General features: G+C 43.7%; 1 protein-coding gene across 5 annotated transcripts in view; it reads right to left on the bottom strand.

Moving 5' to 3' along the window:
* The window catches only part of zc3h18 (zinc finger CCCH-type containing 18), a 56,502-nt gene extending 38,573 nt beyond the window's left edge, over positions 1-17,929 (bottom strand). For 2 of the 5 annotated variants that reach the window (XM_075470758.1, XM_075470762.1), the window contains exons 1-9: positions 17,457-17,894; positions 16,010-16,923; positions 10,865-10,949; positions 9,200-9,348; positions 8,089-8,184; positions 6,417-6,559; positions 3,376-3,405; positions 2,975-3,089; positions 1,742-2,022 (exon numbers count right to left, since the gene is read on the bottom strand). In XM_075470758.1, coding sequence (XP_075326873.1) covers positions 1,742-2,022; positions 2,975-3,089; positions 3,376-3,405; positions 6,417-6,559; positions 8,089-8,184; positions 9,200-9,348; positions 10,865-10,949; positions 16,010-16,912 — 1,802 coding nt within the window. In that variant the 5' untranslated portion in view covers positions 16,913-16,923; positions 17,457-17,894. The other 3 variants (XM_075470760.1, XM_075470759.1, XM_075470761.1) reach the window with 3 other exon arrangements.
* Between the last annotated feature and the right edge of the window lie 521 nt (positions 17,930-18,450).

The raw sequence follows: 18,450 nt of genomic DNA, 5'->3' as shown, positions 1-18,450 counted from the left end.
AAGTAATTATGCATTAGGAAAAGAAAGCAGACATGTTTTTTTATGGTATAACAAAATACATTCTTTAATAAAAAATGTTTTTAAAAAAAGAAATAAATTAAGGAATGGCTCAGTTCGTGCATTTGAAACAGACATTTAAAACAAAAAAACAATAAAAGAAATTAAATAGAGAGCCAAACAGAATATTATTGAGCCTATAGATTATGAAGAAACTGCATCTAGGCTATTAATTAAGGCTATTTTAGCTGCCAGTTCTCGTCGTTGTAGTGGCACGTCACGGTAATGTAGCTTTCTGTTGTTAGAGCCGTCCAACAGTCTGTTGTCAGAGCTACAGCAGTAGCAGTAGCTAGCGTTGTTTTAAGCTCACTCTACCTTTTTTCGTAGCGAGCCTCGAGGCGGGAGGTTATTGATGGCCTCGAAGGGATATTGTAGCCTGGCTCTAGGATCGCAATGAGATCCTGCACCGTCAACTGTGTTGATTGGCATCAAATCTCTCTCGATCATGCTGCATATGCTCTCTGTAATGCCCTCCGCCCTTCTCTCATCACACGCTCGCCTTCCCAGTGTAGCTTTGATTGTAGGTTGACCAGGTGCACGGGTGCCATGCAGGACAGCTCCATGCACGGTGTTCAAATGATAACTGAGTGAGTTAGTGGAACTGTTGTATTTTAATACCGCATGACACAGCGAACATTTGACTTCTTTGCCTGCATTAATAATGTTGAAATGGTCCCACACAGCACTTCTTTTCGCCCGCTTCATTTTGTCTTCAAGGGATCACTGTTCACCTCTCGTTCTCACGCTCTGTTCAAGTTACTACAGACATGAACGCCCTCTAGCGATTAATCGTGATTAATAAATTTTGTTCGAGCAACCTCTTGATCGACAATTAATCTAAAATCGATTAATCATTTGCATCCCTAATAGATACTCAGCTGGTTCCTTTTCTTTTAATGACTGCGTCGTTCATGTGAATGTCTCACAGCTGGAGGTGGAAATAATTCCTGTTTCACCACGTGCAAAAGCAAAGGAATCCAACACAAACTCACTTTTAAAGCTCATTTTCACTCCTTGGCTTTTGATTCAGACTGAGCTTCGTTGGTGCCGTTTTCCTGCGTTTCTAATTGTGCAGCACTTTGGTCAACATGTTGTTCTTAAAAGGTGCTTAGAAATAAATCTGACTTGACAAACAGCTGATCACTTCCTCACTGAAACCTGAAGCCGATTTAAACGCTGCTGGTAAAGAAAATAACAATCATTCTGTTAAAAATGTCGTTAAAAGCGAAAACACGCGTTTCTAAAATGAAGTTCACACTGTGGGCGGAGCTTTAAATCATCTAAATAAGGGAGAGAAAATAGGGCCAAGCGATTGTGAGGTCTGCCTTTTTCAAAGATGCAAATGTATTACTCTGCTGAACGCATATTGTTCTGAGAAGCAAAACGCTTTATTTTTTAAACCCCAGCCAACTAGCCGGACTACCTTCATCAACACCAAAACGAGGCTGGAACTCTGCTCACAGGACGCAGCAGGGGGTAAGAAGATGTTCAGAAATGATGTTGCTGATATGGGATGTTACACAGCTTCATGTCAGAAGAGGCGAACTGTCCCTTTAATACAACATCTGTCTGCAGTATCGGTGTGCGTCTGGATCACCCAAACCCAGAAATGACAAACCCAGTCAAACAAAAACATCTTACCCCCCCTTTCCTCTCTTTTAGAATAAAACAGGATTCGCCTTACTTTGGTGGCATGCTGAGGGGGGAGCGCGGCTTCAGTTTGTCCTCCTCTTTCTTCTCTCGGGGGTCTCGAGGGTCTCGAGGAGGACGCATCCTCGGCCTCTCCTTCTCGTCGCGCTTCATCCGGTCCCGCTCCCACTCCTCTTTCCGACGCATCCTCTCCTTCTCGCGCTCCCGCTCTCTCTCGCGCTCCCTCTCCCGCTGCCGCCGCTCCCTCTCGCGGTGGTCTCTCTCCCGGTCTCGGTCTCGGTTGCGCTCTCGAGGGTCGCGTTCTCGTTCGCGCTCCTAAGGAAAAACAAAAACATGCCGTTTACCCATAAACACTGAAAACGTGTCTTTTCTCTCGTCCTAAACATTGACAGTTGGTGTCACCGTAAGGACGTAAAAAGAACGAGTCTCAACAACCCGAAACAATTCATGCTTCAGATCTCTGCAGCTTTGACACAACCGTAGTTTCATCCCGTGTTGGTGAATCAGATCAGTGAGGAAGGTCTTAACCATACTAGGAAAGAGTTTCTGTTCCTACCATCATGATAAATAGTTAAGCTAATGCAGTGATACTCACTATTTTTTTTCAAGAGCCACATTGGCCGAGCAAAATCAAGGGAAGGGACACTTTTAGGACAACATACTAAAGTCCTCTTTTGCAAATATGCATTTCTACGTATAAAACATCCCACAAAAAAAGAAAACACAGCTAATACATTTTCAATTAAAGCTGGCATGCATGTCCTTGACTTTCTTCATGTTGTATTTATAGTTTATTGTTGTAATCACAGTAAGATGAGCATGGTTTTTGGGCTTTTTTAATTAAAAAAACTATCCATTGTGCCTGCATCTCGCAGTACACCCTACGTTTGCCTGCTCGTCCCCTCTCTGGCGTCTTCATGCTGATTTTCGTTTGGTTTTTGCCCTTTTTTAATTAAAAACTTTAGGGATTTAGGGACCTCACGGACCATCTGCGATACCTACAACTTGTTGGCTTGTAGAGCCTACAAGTCTGGCCATTCGTCTCACTCGTCAATAAGACGTTTTAATCACTGCACGATTCTTCACCGGATCATGTGCAACTGTAGAAACTGTTAAGCAGCAGCGAACGGAAAGCTAACCCTTCATGAGACGAGCGATGCTTAAACATCACGGTGCCGACCGGCGTAACATTCAAACGCTCCGACACTTCTGCTGTGGTGAAGCGGGGCCTGAATGTCGCAGAGAAATGCTGAGTGTGGATACTCACGGTGTAGTGGTAGGGAAGAGGAGCCTCCGTGTACTGGACTCTGAAGTTTTCATACTGGCCACCGCGCCACAGAGCCTCCATTTCGTAGTCATAGTATGGGTCAGCATAGGGATCGCTGCAGAGGGGAAGAAACTGTGAGACACTTCTAAGAGTTTCTAAAGACTTTCCTGTTGTTTATGTGCTGCACTGCATCTAATCCCACAAAACCAGACCACTTAAATAATACCGAAGTTAACAATGTGCTCAATGATCCCTGTCAAAATAACTCGATGACCAACCTCAAAAGAACGGCCTATTTTATCAAGAAAGAATGATGAAAAGGTTTCTATATGAACCTGATGGATGATGTAGGAAAGAATAACAAAAACCATGAATCGTTACGCTGCTTTGTTCTCTCTTACCCATAAATAGGATCTCTGAAGTCCATCTCCCTGAAACAGAAAAAGATTCGATCAACATAAAAATAATACACTGCCGAACCTTTGTTTATTTACCGATGCTGTGTGCAGGTCAGGGGAAACTCGATGTGCTATAATTAGATGGGCTCTTGGAAGAGAGCGTGTGTTCCGAGACCGTGTAGACATCCCGATTTAGATTGCCAAGGACTGTGCTGCTGCAAATATGCAGCTCGCTGGAGCCACAACTCCAGAGAGAAACACGCCGATCAAACCCAATTCCACCACACATCCAGGTCCTCACCAGCCTTGGATTTTTGGCCACTGGAACCTTTCAGAGGGAGATTGGAGACAGATAGGGGGTGTCCCAGTCCTCTGTGAGTCGTGCGCTCCCCTTGGTCATCAAAGCTCTCATCAGTTTATCACCCATGGTACATCAAATTCCCATACACCGCTGTCCAACAAGTACAAATTAAGAGGGACTCTCATGCCTTGGCTGGACTGCCAAACATAATCGGAGCAACAGACTGCACACATATACGCATCAAAGCACCCGTGAGCTGAAGGCCTGGTGGGTGTGTCTCCATACAGCGGGGGGGCAAACTGCTCTATAGCCCAGAGAAGGCATGCCAGATTTACACAATATTGCCATGAACGAGGGTCTCCTACTACCTGAACCAGCCCAGGCAGACCAGAAGGTGCCAGAAGACCCCCCTCATGGACCCCCCATCAAAGAGCCATCATGATGAGGCAACAACTGATTGCACGGGTTTAGTTGCAGTTATCGAGCGCCTGGCCATGGCGAGATTTTAATTTTTTTTTAAGCCATTTTCATATCAAACTATTTCTTTTTTTATTTCGGGGACATTACGAACTACAGGTGACACAGAATTAACAGCACTCGTAATAACTTCCCACAGGAGACAGGACACGTAGCCGTATATGCACTCTTCACTTTTAAATGAATGAATTAATGATTATTTTTAATCGATTTTTTTAAATGTTTTAATTTTTTTTTTCTTTTTAATGATTTTATTGCCTTCTTGTGATTTCATGTAGCTGTGAAGCACTTTGAATTACCTTGTGTACGAATTGTGCTCTATAAATAAAATTGCCTTGCCTTATATGGTATTAACACATTGACTACCAGCGGTTTTTACAGAATTATGTCGAAGAATCCCAGCGTTCTAAACCATTTTTTGACGTTTTTTGTACAGTCACAGCATATTATGTGATAGGGCCACTGAAACATGTTATGGCTCGTTTGAAAGCTGAGACTTTAAACTCTTTGTGGGTCAAAACTGCGTGTCTCTAGGTGCCGCCATTAGCGAGCTATCCTTAGCTAAACCAAGGCGGTTATCCACCAAAATCAACAACAAACTGAGATATCGGCTTCCCTTTCCCTCCAAGCGTGATCGCAGCACGTTGCAAAGCTAAGCTAACCTGTTCATAAGACCGCCTCCTGACTTGTGGTGTGTCTTCTTCTCCTTCTTGTTGTTTGTTTATGTTACTTTACCGCCACCCTCTGGAAACCGACACGTGCGATTGGACAAAATGCGGAAATGCACAACAATCAATGCAGCGTTATCACGGAAAAACGTATTTTTACGGTTTGGGAGCCAACGCATGGGCAGTAAAAACGTAGTTTTACGTGACTTGGGAGTCAATCTGTTAATTAGTGGAGTATTCAGATTTACTATCCTCGTATCCACGTGCACTTAAATACGCTGGGGTGGCATTCATCATGTTTACGCAGGTCGTTCACACACTTTTTCCGAAGTTAAGAACGTTTGTTGAATCTGACGTGGCGTGTTGGTACGAGACCTTCAATGTGAGAGAAATATAGAATAAAAATAGGAAAATGTTCTTGCATGAGGCCCAATGAGATTAAGCTTATTTAGGGAGGATGACTTAGTGAGTGGAGATGAGAATGAGCGACACCGAGATTACATCAAAATAGGGCTGCAACGATTCGTCGACAAAAATCGAGAATAGAAATAGTCGATAATGAATTCCATTGTTGACTATTTTGGCCAGACGTGTTTTTCCCAACAGAGTGAGGCATTTCACTTAATTACAATCTCTGCCGAGAGTCGCACATGCACAATAGCATCTCTAACCTTTGGGTCAGATTTGTTCTTTTTTTGGTTTTCTGGATACGGCGAATAACCAGAGTATCTTTTAGATACCAGAGTATCTGGAAAGCTTCCCTGTGACACAAAGTCAGGAGGAGAACAGAGCAGAACCACGACCGGGCGAGACGATCTGCTGTTAAACTCTGTTTAAACACAAGCCGTGTTTCAAGCGGTTTTCTCTTTTGCTTTGGAGAGTTTACTTCAAGACATCCTGCAAACAAGGTCATGATGAAATACCCTTAAAATGACGGAGCTTCGGCAGTAATGGGACCAAGTCACACATGTGCAAGTCTCAAGTAAGTCTCAAGTCTCAGCTTTCAAGTCCCAAGTAATTTTTTCTTGGGCAAGTCAGTCAAAGTCGAGTCACCTTATAATTGTAATTTAACCTGCAGAATCTGATCTTAATAAAGTCAAAACACAAAGATATAAGTAACTGTCAGTAAACATCATTGGCCAATGTGCCCAACCTGTCCACCCCGTATCACATCAAGCTAACGTTAGCTAACTACCGACTAGGCTAACAGGATAATATTAGCTAATTTGACGAGCACTTAGTGGTCAGAATGGATCTTCAAACAAAGTTTAAAGTTATGCAAGATGCTTAACACTCAAGTCATTCAAGTCATCGTGTCTCAAGTCAAGTGCCGAGTCTTTAACTTCCAAGTCCGAGTCGAGTCTCAAGTCTTTTGTTTTTTGTCAAGTCACAAGTCATCAAAACAGCAACTGGAGTCGACTCGAATCCAAGTCACAGTGACTCGAGTCCCCATCTCTGGTAATCGGCACGTGTTCTGTAAGCTTTAAATGTTTCTGGTTTCTTAAACCTAAAACAGAGTTTTCACATGAAGCTGATGAGCAGCAACGGTGTGGCGGTGCGTGCGTTTCAGGCCGAAAACAGACGAGCGCAGATCGTACTCTCTGATGATGCGGTAGCTGCGTTCTCTGAAGAACTCGTTCTCTTTGTCAAACTCTCTCTCGTCCTCCCCGATGGTCACGTTGAAACGCTTCTCCTCAAAGTCGGGCTCCTGCTCCTTCCTGATGGTGGCCTTCTTCAGCACCTAGGGCACACACAACCAAATAAGAATTTCATGCTGCTAAACAGTAATGTGCAAAAGATTTTTTGACACTCCTTAAGGACATCACTTTCAGATCCTGTTCATCTGCTGGAGATAGTTCTTTAGGCCTGACACTTCTTCTTCTGTCCTCCACTTGTCCAGTTTCCTCAAATGTTTTAAGGACACACTGCACACCATGCTGAAATATGCCAAGTTTTCAGCTAACAGCTCTTTGGGAATCACCTTGTTGCTGCAGAAATCCTGTTTTCTGTCTGTCACACTGTGTTATCTTTGCTGTTTTTCACACATGCAGCTAAAGAAATGGGAACAAATCTTAATTCCAGTCTAAAACCCACAAAGAGCTTCTAGATTATTCATTTCTGGTGGCATAAAACAGTTTAATCATTTCATTTATATTAATTGTTCCATAATTAGTCGTTAGATTATATCTTATATTCCTTTTTAAGCTTTAAATTGAATCTTATTTACTTTTTCTTGATGTTGAATAACATATCATTCTTATCATTTCTTACTTTTAGACGTGATAACATTCATTATTTTGGGATTAGGACTTTTTAAAACTGAATTTCATATATTAATTTGACTTTTTGGTAACTGAAAAGAGTTTTAATGAAAATGTACAAAATAATTTAAACTGTGAAGCTGTTTTTCACAGATGCAGCTAAAGAAATGGGAACAAATCTTAATTCCAGTCTAAAACCCACAAAGAGCTTCTAGATTATTCATTTCTGGTGGCATAAAACAGTTTAATCATTTCATTTATATTAATTGTTCCATAATTAGTCATTAGATTATATCTTATTTTCCTTTTTTAAGCTTTAAAATGAATCTTTTTTTTACTTTTTTTTGATGTTGAATAAAATATAATTCTTATTATTGTCTGTTTTTTTCCTACTTTTCGACGTGATAACATTCATTATTTGGGGATTAGGAATTATTTTTATAACTCAATTTCATATATTAATTTGACTCTTTTGGTAACTGAAAACAGTTTTAACGAAATGTACAAAAAAATTTAAACTATGAAGCTGTTTTTCACAGATGCAGCTAAAGAAATGGGAACAAATGATGTGTCTCTGTGACAGGCTGCTGGGAACAAAGTGCCCAAAGATCCAGTTTAAAACGGCTTCTTTGCTCAGTTGGACACAACACTGGTTCATCCCTTGAGTTAGGAGCCTTTTTCCTGCCTGAATGGTTCACAGCTCAGAGTTAAGTGGCTTAACAAAGAAAAAACACATTCCTCTGAAGATGCTCAGGTACAAGGACTGGACTGAAGATGAGGGAAGAAGCAGGAAAACTGTCAAAGAGCTTCAGGAAGCTGCAGAACTGTTGATCAGGACACTTTAAAGGTTACAGGAAAGTCTGGCTGGTCGGAAGGAAACAGGATGTCTTCATAAATAAAAACAGCTTCCAAACAGATGACCATAGAAAGGAAGAAACACCGCTACGATCGGTTAGTTTACACACCGTCTGCCTGGTTAAACTTTTAGAGAAGCGGCGGGGTTGTTTACCTCCTTGGCGTGCCTCAGGCCTCGCTCCCAGGCGCTCTCCACGGGAGGCTCCACCGGAGGAGGCGGCGGGGGGAGCTCCTCCACTGCAGGGCCGGCCTACAGCACGGAAACATTATGCATCAGTTTCTGAGTACCTGCATCCTGGTGACTCACAACTGTCTGCTTCTAAATTCAGACAAAACTGAAGTGGTTATCTCTGGAACCGAGGCAGAAATTGTCTGGCTATATAGTTACTCTAGATGGTATTTCCTTGGCTTCTAGTTCTACAGTGAGGAACCTTGGAGTTATTTTTTACCAGAATTTATCATTTGACGCTCATATAAAACAGGTTTCTAGGACTGCCTTCTTTCATCTTCGTAATATTGTTAAAATCAGGAACATCCTGTCTCAGAGTGATGCAGAAAAACTGCTCCATGCATCTGTTACTTCAGGATTGGACTGCCTTCAGTTATCAGGCCCCTCTCTGTGGAACCAGCTGCCAGTTTGGGAGGCAGAGCCTTCAGTTATCAGGCCCCTCTCTGTGGAACCAGCTGCCAGTTTGGGAGGCAGAGCCTTCAGTTATCAGGCCCCTCTCTGAGGAACCAGCTGCCAGTTTGGGAGGCAGAGCCTTCAGTTATCAGGCCCCTCTCTGTGGAACCAGCTGCCAGTTTGGGAGGCAGAGCCTTCAGTTATCAGGCCCCTCTCTGAGGAACCAGCTGCCAGTTTGGGAGGCAGAGCCTTCAGTTATCAGGCCCCTCTCTGAGGAACCAGCTGCCAGTTTGGGAGGCAGAGCCTTCAGTTATCAGGCCCCTCTCTGTGGAATAATCTGCCAGTAAATATCCGGGAAGCAGACACCCTTTCCACTTTTAAGACCAGGCTTAAAACTTTCCTTTCTGATAAAGCTTATAGTTAGGGATGGCTCAGGTGATCCTGAAACATCCCATAGTTAAGCTGCTATAGGCCCAGCCTGCTGGGGGGCCTCATCTGTCACACCTTTCCTCACTTTACTCTCTTTTTCCCCTGTTCAATTTCTCAAATGACATTATGTATATGTGACATTATTGTGGTCATTAACTCGTGTTTCCCTGTTCCAACAGATATTCATTCGTGCTTCTCAGACAGGTTTACGTACCCAGGGGTTGTTGGGTATGAGTGGGTGCGGTCCCCCAGGAGGAGCTCCATTCGGTGAGAAGGGGTCCGGCTTACTGATGAGGGAATAGTTCCCTTTGTCGTTGACTCCGGGGTGGATGAACCTGCAGTTCATGCCCCATGTACAATTTCCTGAGAGAGACAAAACACAACAGGGTTCTTCCATTAATCATGGTCACCACCAGTAAGAGTTACCCAGAGTGACCAACCTCCGACGTGGGCCAAAGAACTCATTTAAGACTTTTCATCTCCTCGTTTCATCTCGAGGAGGCAGCTGGAGGAGCTATCAGCAAAGCTACACCCTTTAATGCAACATCTCAGGGGGCGCGACACATCAATGCCATTCAGGTAACAGACTTAAATGCAAATATAGACGAGAACAATTTGAAGGCTTTGAGGAAAGAACTCGAGCTGAAAAGTGGCCCGTCGACTCGACTCCCCTCTCTGTGAAGCTGGCCACGCCTCCTCTTTTTGTATTGTATATAGACATTTTGTAAAAGTATGCTGCTCACAGGCTTTTATTTTGTAAAAGTCTGCTGCTCACAGGCTTTTATTTTGTAAAAGTCTGCTGCTCACAGGCTTTTATTTTGTAAAAGTCTGCTGCTCACAGGCTTTTATTTTGTAAAAGTCTGCTGCTCACAGGCTTTTATTTTGTAAAAGTCTGCTGCTCACAGGCTTTTATTTTGTAAAAGTCTGTTGCTCACAGGCTTTTATTCTGTAAAAGTCTGCTGCTCACAGGCTTTTATTTTGTAAAAGTCTGCTGCTGTCTGCTGTGGAACAGGAAAAGAAAGTAATCGGCGGATCCACCAAACATGGAGAAGGGTACGGAACTTTTACTCGGCCATTTTCATTTTAAAGTTCTTCCAGACGGCGGAGTCGACAGAACCAAAGTCATCTGTAAACACTGCCAAGTTGAATTGTCTTATCAGCGTAGTAGTTCCAGTCTAAAATATCACTTAAAGGCAAAACACACAACTGATAGCAGCAAGTCATTCAAGGAAACAGACAGTGGAGCGAGGCTTCTACATAAAAACTACAGAAAGATGCTGATGTTAAAAGTGTGTTTGCACAACAAATGTTATGGCACTTTCATTCATATGGCAGCACATTTAAAATTAAACTAAATGCTAAAAGCTATACGCTACTTTTGGATTAATTTTTGGATTCTGCGTACAAATGAGATTAATCGTGATTAATCAGGGAAATCATGTGATTAATTAGATTAAACATTTTAATCGTTGCCCAGCCCTAACAGAAACTCTATTTTTTAAATGATTATGATGAAGAGTTCCCCACAGCTGTTCTTCTTGATAATTTAAAACATGTCATGTCTTGTTATTTTCAGTCATACGTTCAGCTTAAAGTGTAAATCAGCTGATATATATCAGCCCTGCTGACGTTCTGCTGGAGCTCTGGCCTCAGATCTGACTTATTGGCCATGACACCAGACTCCTTGTTTCCTCTCCTGTGAGTTTAGTTTCTGGTTTTACTTTGGGATCCTTTCACTCTGTTCTTTATTCAAATCAAGCTACTGACCTATCTGTGCACCGTGTAACCGACACACCGTCAGTGCTTTCCTTGGCTTGTATTTGTGAGTTGTAAACGGGCAGAATAAAGCATCCATGGAGCTCTGCAGGCCACCACCTACCTTTGATGAAGAACCTGCAGATGGGCCGTGGTCTGATCTTCCTGTCGGAGGGATCTTTGACCTCCCCCTCCTCCAGGTCGTCATCCTGCACACACAAACCAAACAAAGTCTGACTTTACCTGCAAAAAGATGAGAAATTAAGTGAGATAGAGTGTGGTTTCCTTCAGAGGAAAGGTTTTTTCTAAGGTTGTGGCGCCCCCTGGAGGCAGAATGGCGCACCTGCTGCTTTCAGACAGACGGACGGACGATATGAAACGCATGAAAACAGAGCAGCAGAGGAGCTTTGGTGTATGAAGTAGGGCTGACGGCAAATAATTGATTGGTTGTTGGTCGACCAAAAAAATTACCAGTCGACCAAATTCCATTGGTTGATTGGTCGCAGGAAAAAAAAAAGCCGCGTCTCGTCAAAGGGCTCCCCGGACTTTTAATTTGAAGGGCTTGACAAAGGAAGACGTCAAACAAATCAAAACGGTAATTTCGTGTCACAAGGACAGAACGATCAGTTAGCGGTAACCCGTCCCGGGGTAACGTCCAAGGAGTTCGTTGCGCAGGGCACACTTTGCAGCGGTGCATCAATGCGGCTCATAAAAAAGATCCCATTTGCCGTGTCATAGGAGCTACCAGACGTCTTGTTGGACATTTTAAGAAAAGTGCCAAGGCTACAGCGTCTCACTGAAAAACAAATACAACAGAACCTCGTTGAACAAACTCATCCAGGATGTCTCCACGAGATGGAACTCCACTCACTGCATGTTGGAGCGCCTTCTGGAACAGAGGTGGCCGGTCACCGCTGTCCTTTCCGACCCCGTTACCACACACAGATCACGGCCGCGCTGTCATCCTCGCGCAGCAACAGGTGTCTTTTCACGTTTATGAGCATGGGCAGCGTGGCAGAGAGATGCATTAACATCTTGTGAAAGCAACTCGGTAAGTGTGACCATCGGCTTCAGCACCGACACTATGTCTTCTGTTATCCTCCATTGGACCGTGGTGAGATCCAAATCGCAGGTCAGAATGTTCAAACTCCGCCTGTCTTTCTGATTATTTTTTGTGACACATTCAGAATGTCAAAATCTGAAATAATTTAATTTAATAATAATAAAGAGAGGGCAGACTTGAAGCACCCGGATTGTGAGCTTGTAAAATTCTGCTTGTCAGCCAATGGTCACTAACGGCGGGTTTTTTCTCCGACTGAGAGAAGAACTGAGCAGTCAATTTATTTTTGTGTAGGCTATAGGCCTAGTGTTTAGATTAACCAGGAAACATTTTGGTAAATGCGCATAGATGTGGCAGCCGGGCATTAAAGGTAAATGTTGTTGTTGGGGGGGGGGGGGGTCGATTAGTCGATTAATCGGAGTAAATGACGGCCGCTGGTCGACCAACAAAATCCTTGGTCGTGGACAGCCCTAGTATGAAGAAAGATGTTTTTCTCCTTTTTGATCCATAATACCCAATTCTTTCAATTCTATTACTAAATACCACAGAGACTCGTGGATGAGGGCACAGAATAAATGCATGATGCTGAATCCAATCCACCAGGAACTCAAATTTAATAATTTAAATCAGGGCTGCACGATATTAGGAAGACGTGCAAAATGTGACATCATTGTTGAACGTTGAGATGAGGACTTGTGACACCAACAAATCCTCCAACATCTGGTGCTAATCAAACTGCCAGTGGAGATTAAACTTTCCCCAAATGGAGACATTTTTAAATCCAGGTTAAAAACATTTCTGTTCTCATGTGTCTATGCATGAAATCTGCACGATATCTTTGAACTTATCTGGACTGTTGCTGGTTTTTAAATTCATTCAAATGATTTTATTTGTTTCTCTTTATATTCTTTTATGTATTTTTAATGCTTCTTCCACTGCCTGCTGCAATGCTTTTATTTTATGTGAAGCACTTTCAGTGTTTCCCACAGAATTTTTGGAAACTATGGGGGGGGGGGGGGGGGGTAAACTCACGCGGCGTAAATTTGTGCGACTGCAGATTTTATGTTATTTGATTGATTTGCACACATTCATTCAAATATATATATAAAAAATACACAATAAAACACAACAAATTAAAAAAATGGAATGTGTGCTGGAGATGTCTGAAAACCCTTGTGGGCTTATAAGGAAACCTCATCTTGTCATTAAAACCCAATGATAACAATTGTAAAAGAAAATATTTACAGGTTAAAACTAAACTTCATGAAAAATATGAATGGATCATATACAGTGAGGACTTATGCCTTTTTGAGAAACTTGAAAAGGTTTTCCTTGATAACAAAGGGTGTGGGAACTACACAATGAGTTCAGGAACACATCAGAAGTGGTTTGGTTTTGATATCTTTAAAAACAAGAGAGCTATTACAAAATAAAAGTCTAAAATGGAATTAACTATGCACACTGAGTAAATGTTCTACCTAAAATGATTTTTCTGGAAACTAAAAGGCTGTGAGAGCTTTATAGTGAGTTCACAAACCCATCCGAAGTGGTTTGGTGTTCATTGGTTGAATATCCAGTGAGAACAAAAAAAGGCGTTGCACTTTTGCGACGGTCCCTAAGCGCTCCGGCTGCCATAGTTCACTTAGAAGTATATTCGGCGCGGTTACTCTGATCTTTCAGGCTTACTTTGGTGAGTTGATAAAGCCTGTGGTATGTTAGTCTTAGTTTTCTGTAAATATTAATACCATCCTGAGGCTAATTGGTGCGGTTTTCGTGACGCTATTACAATTACAAAGCCGGAAAATAGGCGAATGTCGAATATAAAACCAACTTCACCCCGCTCCGCCTAGTCGGGACGGTTGAACCACACATGCGGGACGGATGAAACACCTTATTTTAAACAGAAACTATTGAGCTTACTATTTTTTTAAGCAACATACCGGACAACATACTAGTGTACTCGTCATGGCTCAAATTTCACATTATTTCTCATAATATAAATAGGTCAAAAAAATATGTTTGTCAACGAAATCACGATGATTACAGCTGACCTTTATGCACGCGCACCCACTGATCTATAACGTGTGTCAATCGCCCCGACAGCGACTAATAACACATAAACCTTTTTGCCACTAAACTTTAAAACTCTGACATTGCACACTTTAGGACATGTTTAATTACTAATTCACCTGTTGTATAGTCATATTGGTTGGTTTGAGGAAATCGCTGTGTTTAAAAAAAGAATCTAAAAAAAAAAAAAACGAAACAAAACAAAACAAACAAACAAAAAAAAAAACCGCTGTGTTTCAAACGATTAGGATTCGGAAACTATGGCAGCCAAAAGGAAACTATGGCGGGCCGCCATAGTTTCCTCAATGTATGGGAAACACTGACTTTGAATTGTTTGTAAATGAAATGTGCTACAAATAAATTTGATTTGACTTTGATTTTGATAATCTCAGGTGTTAGTAGCACCTGCACATGCCTGTTACTTGCAGAACATGCACAGACGCAGGATTTCCTCTACCCTCATTAAAACACCCGTTGTCGTCCCATTTCGAGTCATATTTTCTTTGTGTTTTCATATTGTGATAACGATGCATTTTCAATATATATCGTGCAGCCCTGATTTAAATCAGAAACAATTTCATAACGACACGAACATAATAAAAACAGTGATATTTCCAAAACTTCCATGTTTCACAGAGGCTGTCTGCAGGCCGCAGCCCCCCATCATGCTGCAGGTGCTCTTCGGTGCTTCCAAAGGGCAGCCGGCGCTGCAGAAACACATCACTGGTGTGGTCCACCAGCTCTCCCCAGCTCTCATGTAAGCACTAATCTGGCTGTTCATCTGCCTCTGAGGCGCAGCAGCTGTTCACAGATCCTCTCCTTGGAACGTACGACCGGATCTACACACAATAAGGTGGCACAGTCCTGTCTGGATCAGACTGTGTGTGTGTGGGATAGAGTTGGACATCATCTCTGAACATATTCTAAAAAGCTCAATCTGTGCGCCTGTTAGCAGCTGTGCTGAACGTGTAGATGTTAAGAGGTTCGACCCGGTCGGATCGCAGGGTTTATTTAGCCAGAATTAAAAATGTATGACTGTTTATTCCGGGTCGGGAATGAGATCCTTAGTGGAGGAGTTCAAGTATCTTGAAAAAGGAGCTGAGCCAGAAGGCCAAGCTCTCCATTTACCGGTCAATCTATGTTCCTACCCTCACCTATGGTCACGAGCTGTGGGCAGTGACCGAAAGAACGAGATCGCCAATACAAGCGGCCGAAATGAGTTTCCTCCGCAGGGTGTCTGGGCTCTCCCTTAGAGATAGGGGGAGAAGCTCGGTCATCCGGGAGGGGCTCGGAGTGGTAATGGTATGGTTATCCCCTGGGTTGAATTGTATTGCTACTGACACCACGGCCAATTCGGTCAAAAGTATTTTGATACACGTTAAGAGCCTCAGGAAAGGTTAAACGCTTGCCCGATAGAGCCCGCTTTCATGGGGATCAGCGCAATTGGACAACTTTGAGCAGCGGGCATGAAAATTTCTCGCGGTTTTCCCTTTGGCAAACTTCCCTGGGTCTCCAACAGATGGGATATGTTTGTTAAATGGCCGGAATTCTCCTTTAACGACCGCGTCCTGAAAGCCGAGTCGGCTTTGAGCTCGAAACATTCAAACAAAACAAGAACGAAGAAATGCACCGACCGCACAGGCACCACAGTGAAATTAGATCAGAAGTTTGAGCCGAACGGCCAAATAAATGGTGCATATATTAGAAGAAATTAAGATTAAAATGATGCAAAGACCCCACAGATTTAAGAGCAGATCAGTCTTTTTCCTGGGCCGCTGTTGCATTTGTTGGGTTTTGGGGAAGTTAATCTTTAGATTTCCAGTGAAAGAAAGAGAAGTGCCTGTAATCTGGAGCAGGAAAAGTTATTTGTTGTTAAATAAAGCTGTTAAACCCATTAAAAGTTGTTACTGTAAAGGGTTTTAAATACTCACACAGAGCATAAAATAAGAGCTTCACTCTGGTTATTTTTAACCAGCGTCTCTCCAGATGTTGTGATGTGAGATCTTCATCTCACTCACATTAAAACCACCATAAAGTCACCGTTTGACCAAATAAACACTGTAATTTAAAGCGTTATCATTAAAAGGTTTCACTCCAAACATGCAAAGCTTTTTAACGCACCGATAAAACTTCACTTACATCAATCTCTCCTTCGTCGATCTCTCCATCGTCCTCCTCCTTCTTCTTGTCTCTGAAGGAATCTCTGCGCATCCTGTCCGGCCCTCTGGACTCGCCATCTTTTGGAGATGGTGGAAGGATTGGTTTCTTTTCCCTTTTCTTACTGCTCTTCTCCTCGCTCTCCTCCTCCTCCTCCTCTCCCTCCACCTTTGCGTCGTCTTCATCGTAGTCTTCATCGTGCGCAGGGATGCTGGGCTCTTCCGGGACCTCCTCGTCGTAATCTAGTTCGTGCTCGTCCAGCTCGCGAGAAACGGACGCAGAGTCGTCCTTCATCTCCCTGGCAACGGCTCTCCTCCTCCGATCCTCCTCCTCAGACTTGTTTTTGTCTTCCTCCTCCTCTTCGTCATCCTCGTCCCCCTCGGTTGCCCCCTGACCCGCTGAGACGTCTTTCCTGTGGTCATCGTATCCTTCCTCCCCGTCCTCCCCGTCCTCTCCAGGCTCGTCGAGGCTCTGGACCCGCTCTGGTTCTGAGTCAGGAGACTGAGGAGTGTCCAAAATTCCGTCCTCTTCCTCGTCCAACTGCCCCCCCCTCGGACCGTCATCGTCCCTCTCCATCAGCACAATGGTCTCATCTTCTCGGCCCATTCCTGCTGCGTATCCAACAGGCTCGTCGTCCTCTGGATCGGAGACAAAGTCGGGGACAACCTCATCCTCGAATTCCAAACCTCTTCCTCGGCTTTGCACCACTTCCTCCTCCTCGTCCTCCTCCAGCAGGCCCCCGTTCTCTTCCTGGAGCAGCTCGCTGTCCGAGATGCCCTGGTCTGCCTCGTCGTCGGGCGACTGCAGCAGCTCGCTGTCGGACAGACCCCTCTCCTCCTCATCCGGAGACTGAGGGGACTGCGTTGGGCTTTCTGGAGTATCCATTGGAGAATATTCTGATTTGAAAAGGAAACGCCATGTAAGAACAACTCAACAAGTGCTCACTTTGGGAGTAAATGTGGGTATAGTAGTAAATTATAATAGTAAATATAGTAATGGTAAATATATGGGTCTATCCCATGTCAGGGGGGGGGGTGTGCATCATGCCAAATCAAAAAGCCGACTGATTTAAGATCTCTCTCCAGATTAGTCATCTATGCAGGGTTGTTGCAGACTCAACATAAAACAGTGCAGCATATATTGAATTTAATCAGATCATATATATATATATATATATATGACAGCAATCAGGAAAAAAATGTTTGTTTCTAGCTGATGACTGACAGCATGATTTCCATTATGAAGGACAACTTCCAGCGTCCTCAGTGCACCAGCACAGAGAAACTAGCTTAAAAACTTCAGCCCCACCACATGTCTCCAATGATTTCCCTGGTGCACTTACTCACTTACTTCAGAGTTCTGAAGCACACAACAGTTTAGTCAATGCTACACAAGTTAACCTGCAGCGTAAGGCGGCTGTAACACTTACAATAGCCGGTTGTTAGCCGCGAGTTGGCAACTAGGCCCCGAACTTGGGCTAACCTACCGCGAACTGTCCGCAACGAACCGCAAACTTCTTCCGACGCTTAATAAACGCGCAACCCGGTGAGCTTAGCGACGTAAATACCGCAAACACCCTGTGGCTTTGGCGGCGAGCCGACGCGGCGGCACACTCGCCATCTTTCCGTTAACAATGTAGCCTCCCTGAAGCTAGGCTAACAGCGCAGCTACACTCGGCTAACCGCTAACTAGCACACATTCTCATTCACCTTTCGGACCCGGACCTCTTTAATGACGGCGCTGCTGCGTTAACAACAACCCCCTCCCCGCTGATAGTGGGTTTTACGGTCTACAGAAAACGTTACACGGTTTACTTTCAGCTGCTGTGGCGGAGAAAATAAAAGACCCCGCACGGCGCAGCGAGAGCGGCCATTACCTCGACGTCATCAACATACGACAACCACAAAAGGGAGGGGAGGGGTCAGGGGTTGCCGCGCTGGAGATCCGAGACCAGTATGAATGGGATTTAATGTTTTAAGGAATCATCTTGATTTAATTTGGTAAAATATATTATTTTCTACATTTAAGGCAAGCAACACTTCGAACTGGGGCCAGCCGCAGCGAGGACTGTAGCCTCTGTACATGGGGCGGCTGCTTAACCCACTAGGCCACCGACCACCCCGGCAAGCAACACTTTCAAGAAAAAAAAGTTGGAATGGGGGCAATATTGGGCTAGTAATGGCGGAATGAATTAGTCATGTTTTTTCAAACAAGTGTTACCAACAGGTCATGTGGAATAAAAGCATCTAATAAGGAGGTTGCATCTGACTCAGTTTGGTACACGCTTCTGGTACAGACCATGGTGATTTCTCAGCTCCGCTACTGAAATACCATGCAGAACCATGCGAATACCATGCAGAACCATGCGAATACCATGCAGAACCATGCAGAACCATGCAAATACCATGCACAACCATGCAAAT

The sequence above is a fragment of the Odontesthes bonariensis genome, chromosome 7, assembly GCF_027942865.1.
Source record: "Odontesthes bonariensis isolate fOdoBon6 chromosome 7, fOdoBon6.hap1, whole genome shotgun sequence".
In the NCBI taxonomy this organism is placed as follows: domain Eukaryota; kingdom Metazoa; phylum Chordata; class Actinopteri; order Atheriniformes; family Atherinopsidae; genus Odontesthes; species Odontesthes bonariensis.
The sequence above is the reverse complement of the archived record's forward strand: the minus strand, read 5'-3'. Positions and strand labels throughout refer to the sequence as shown.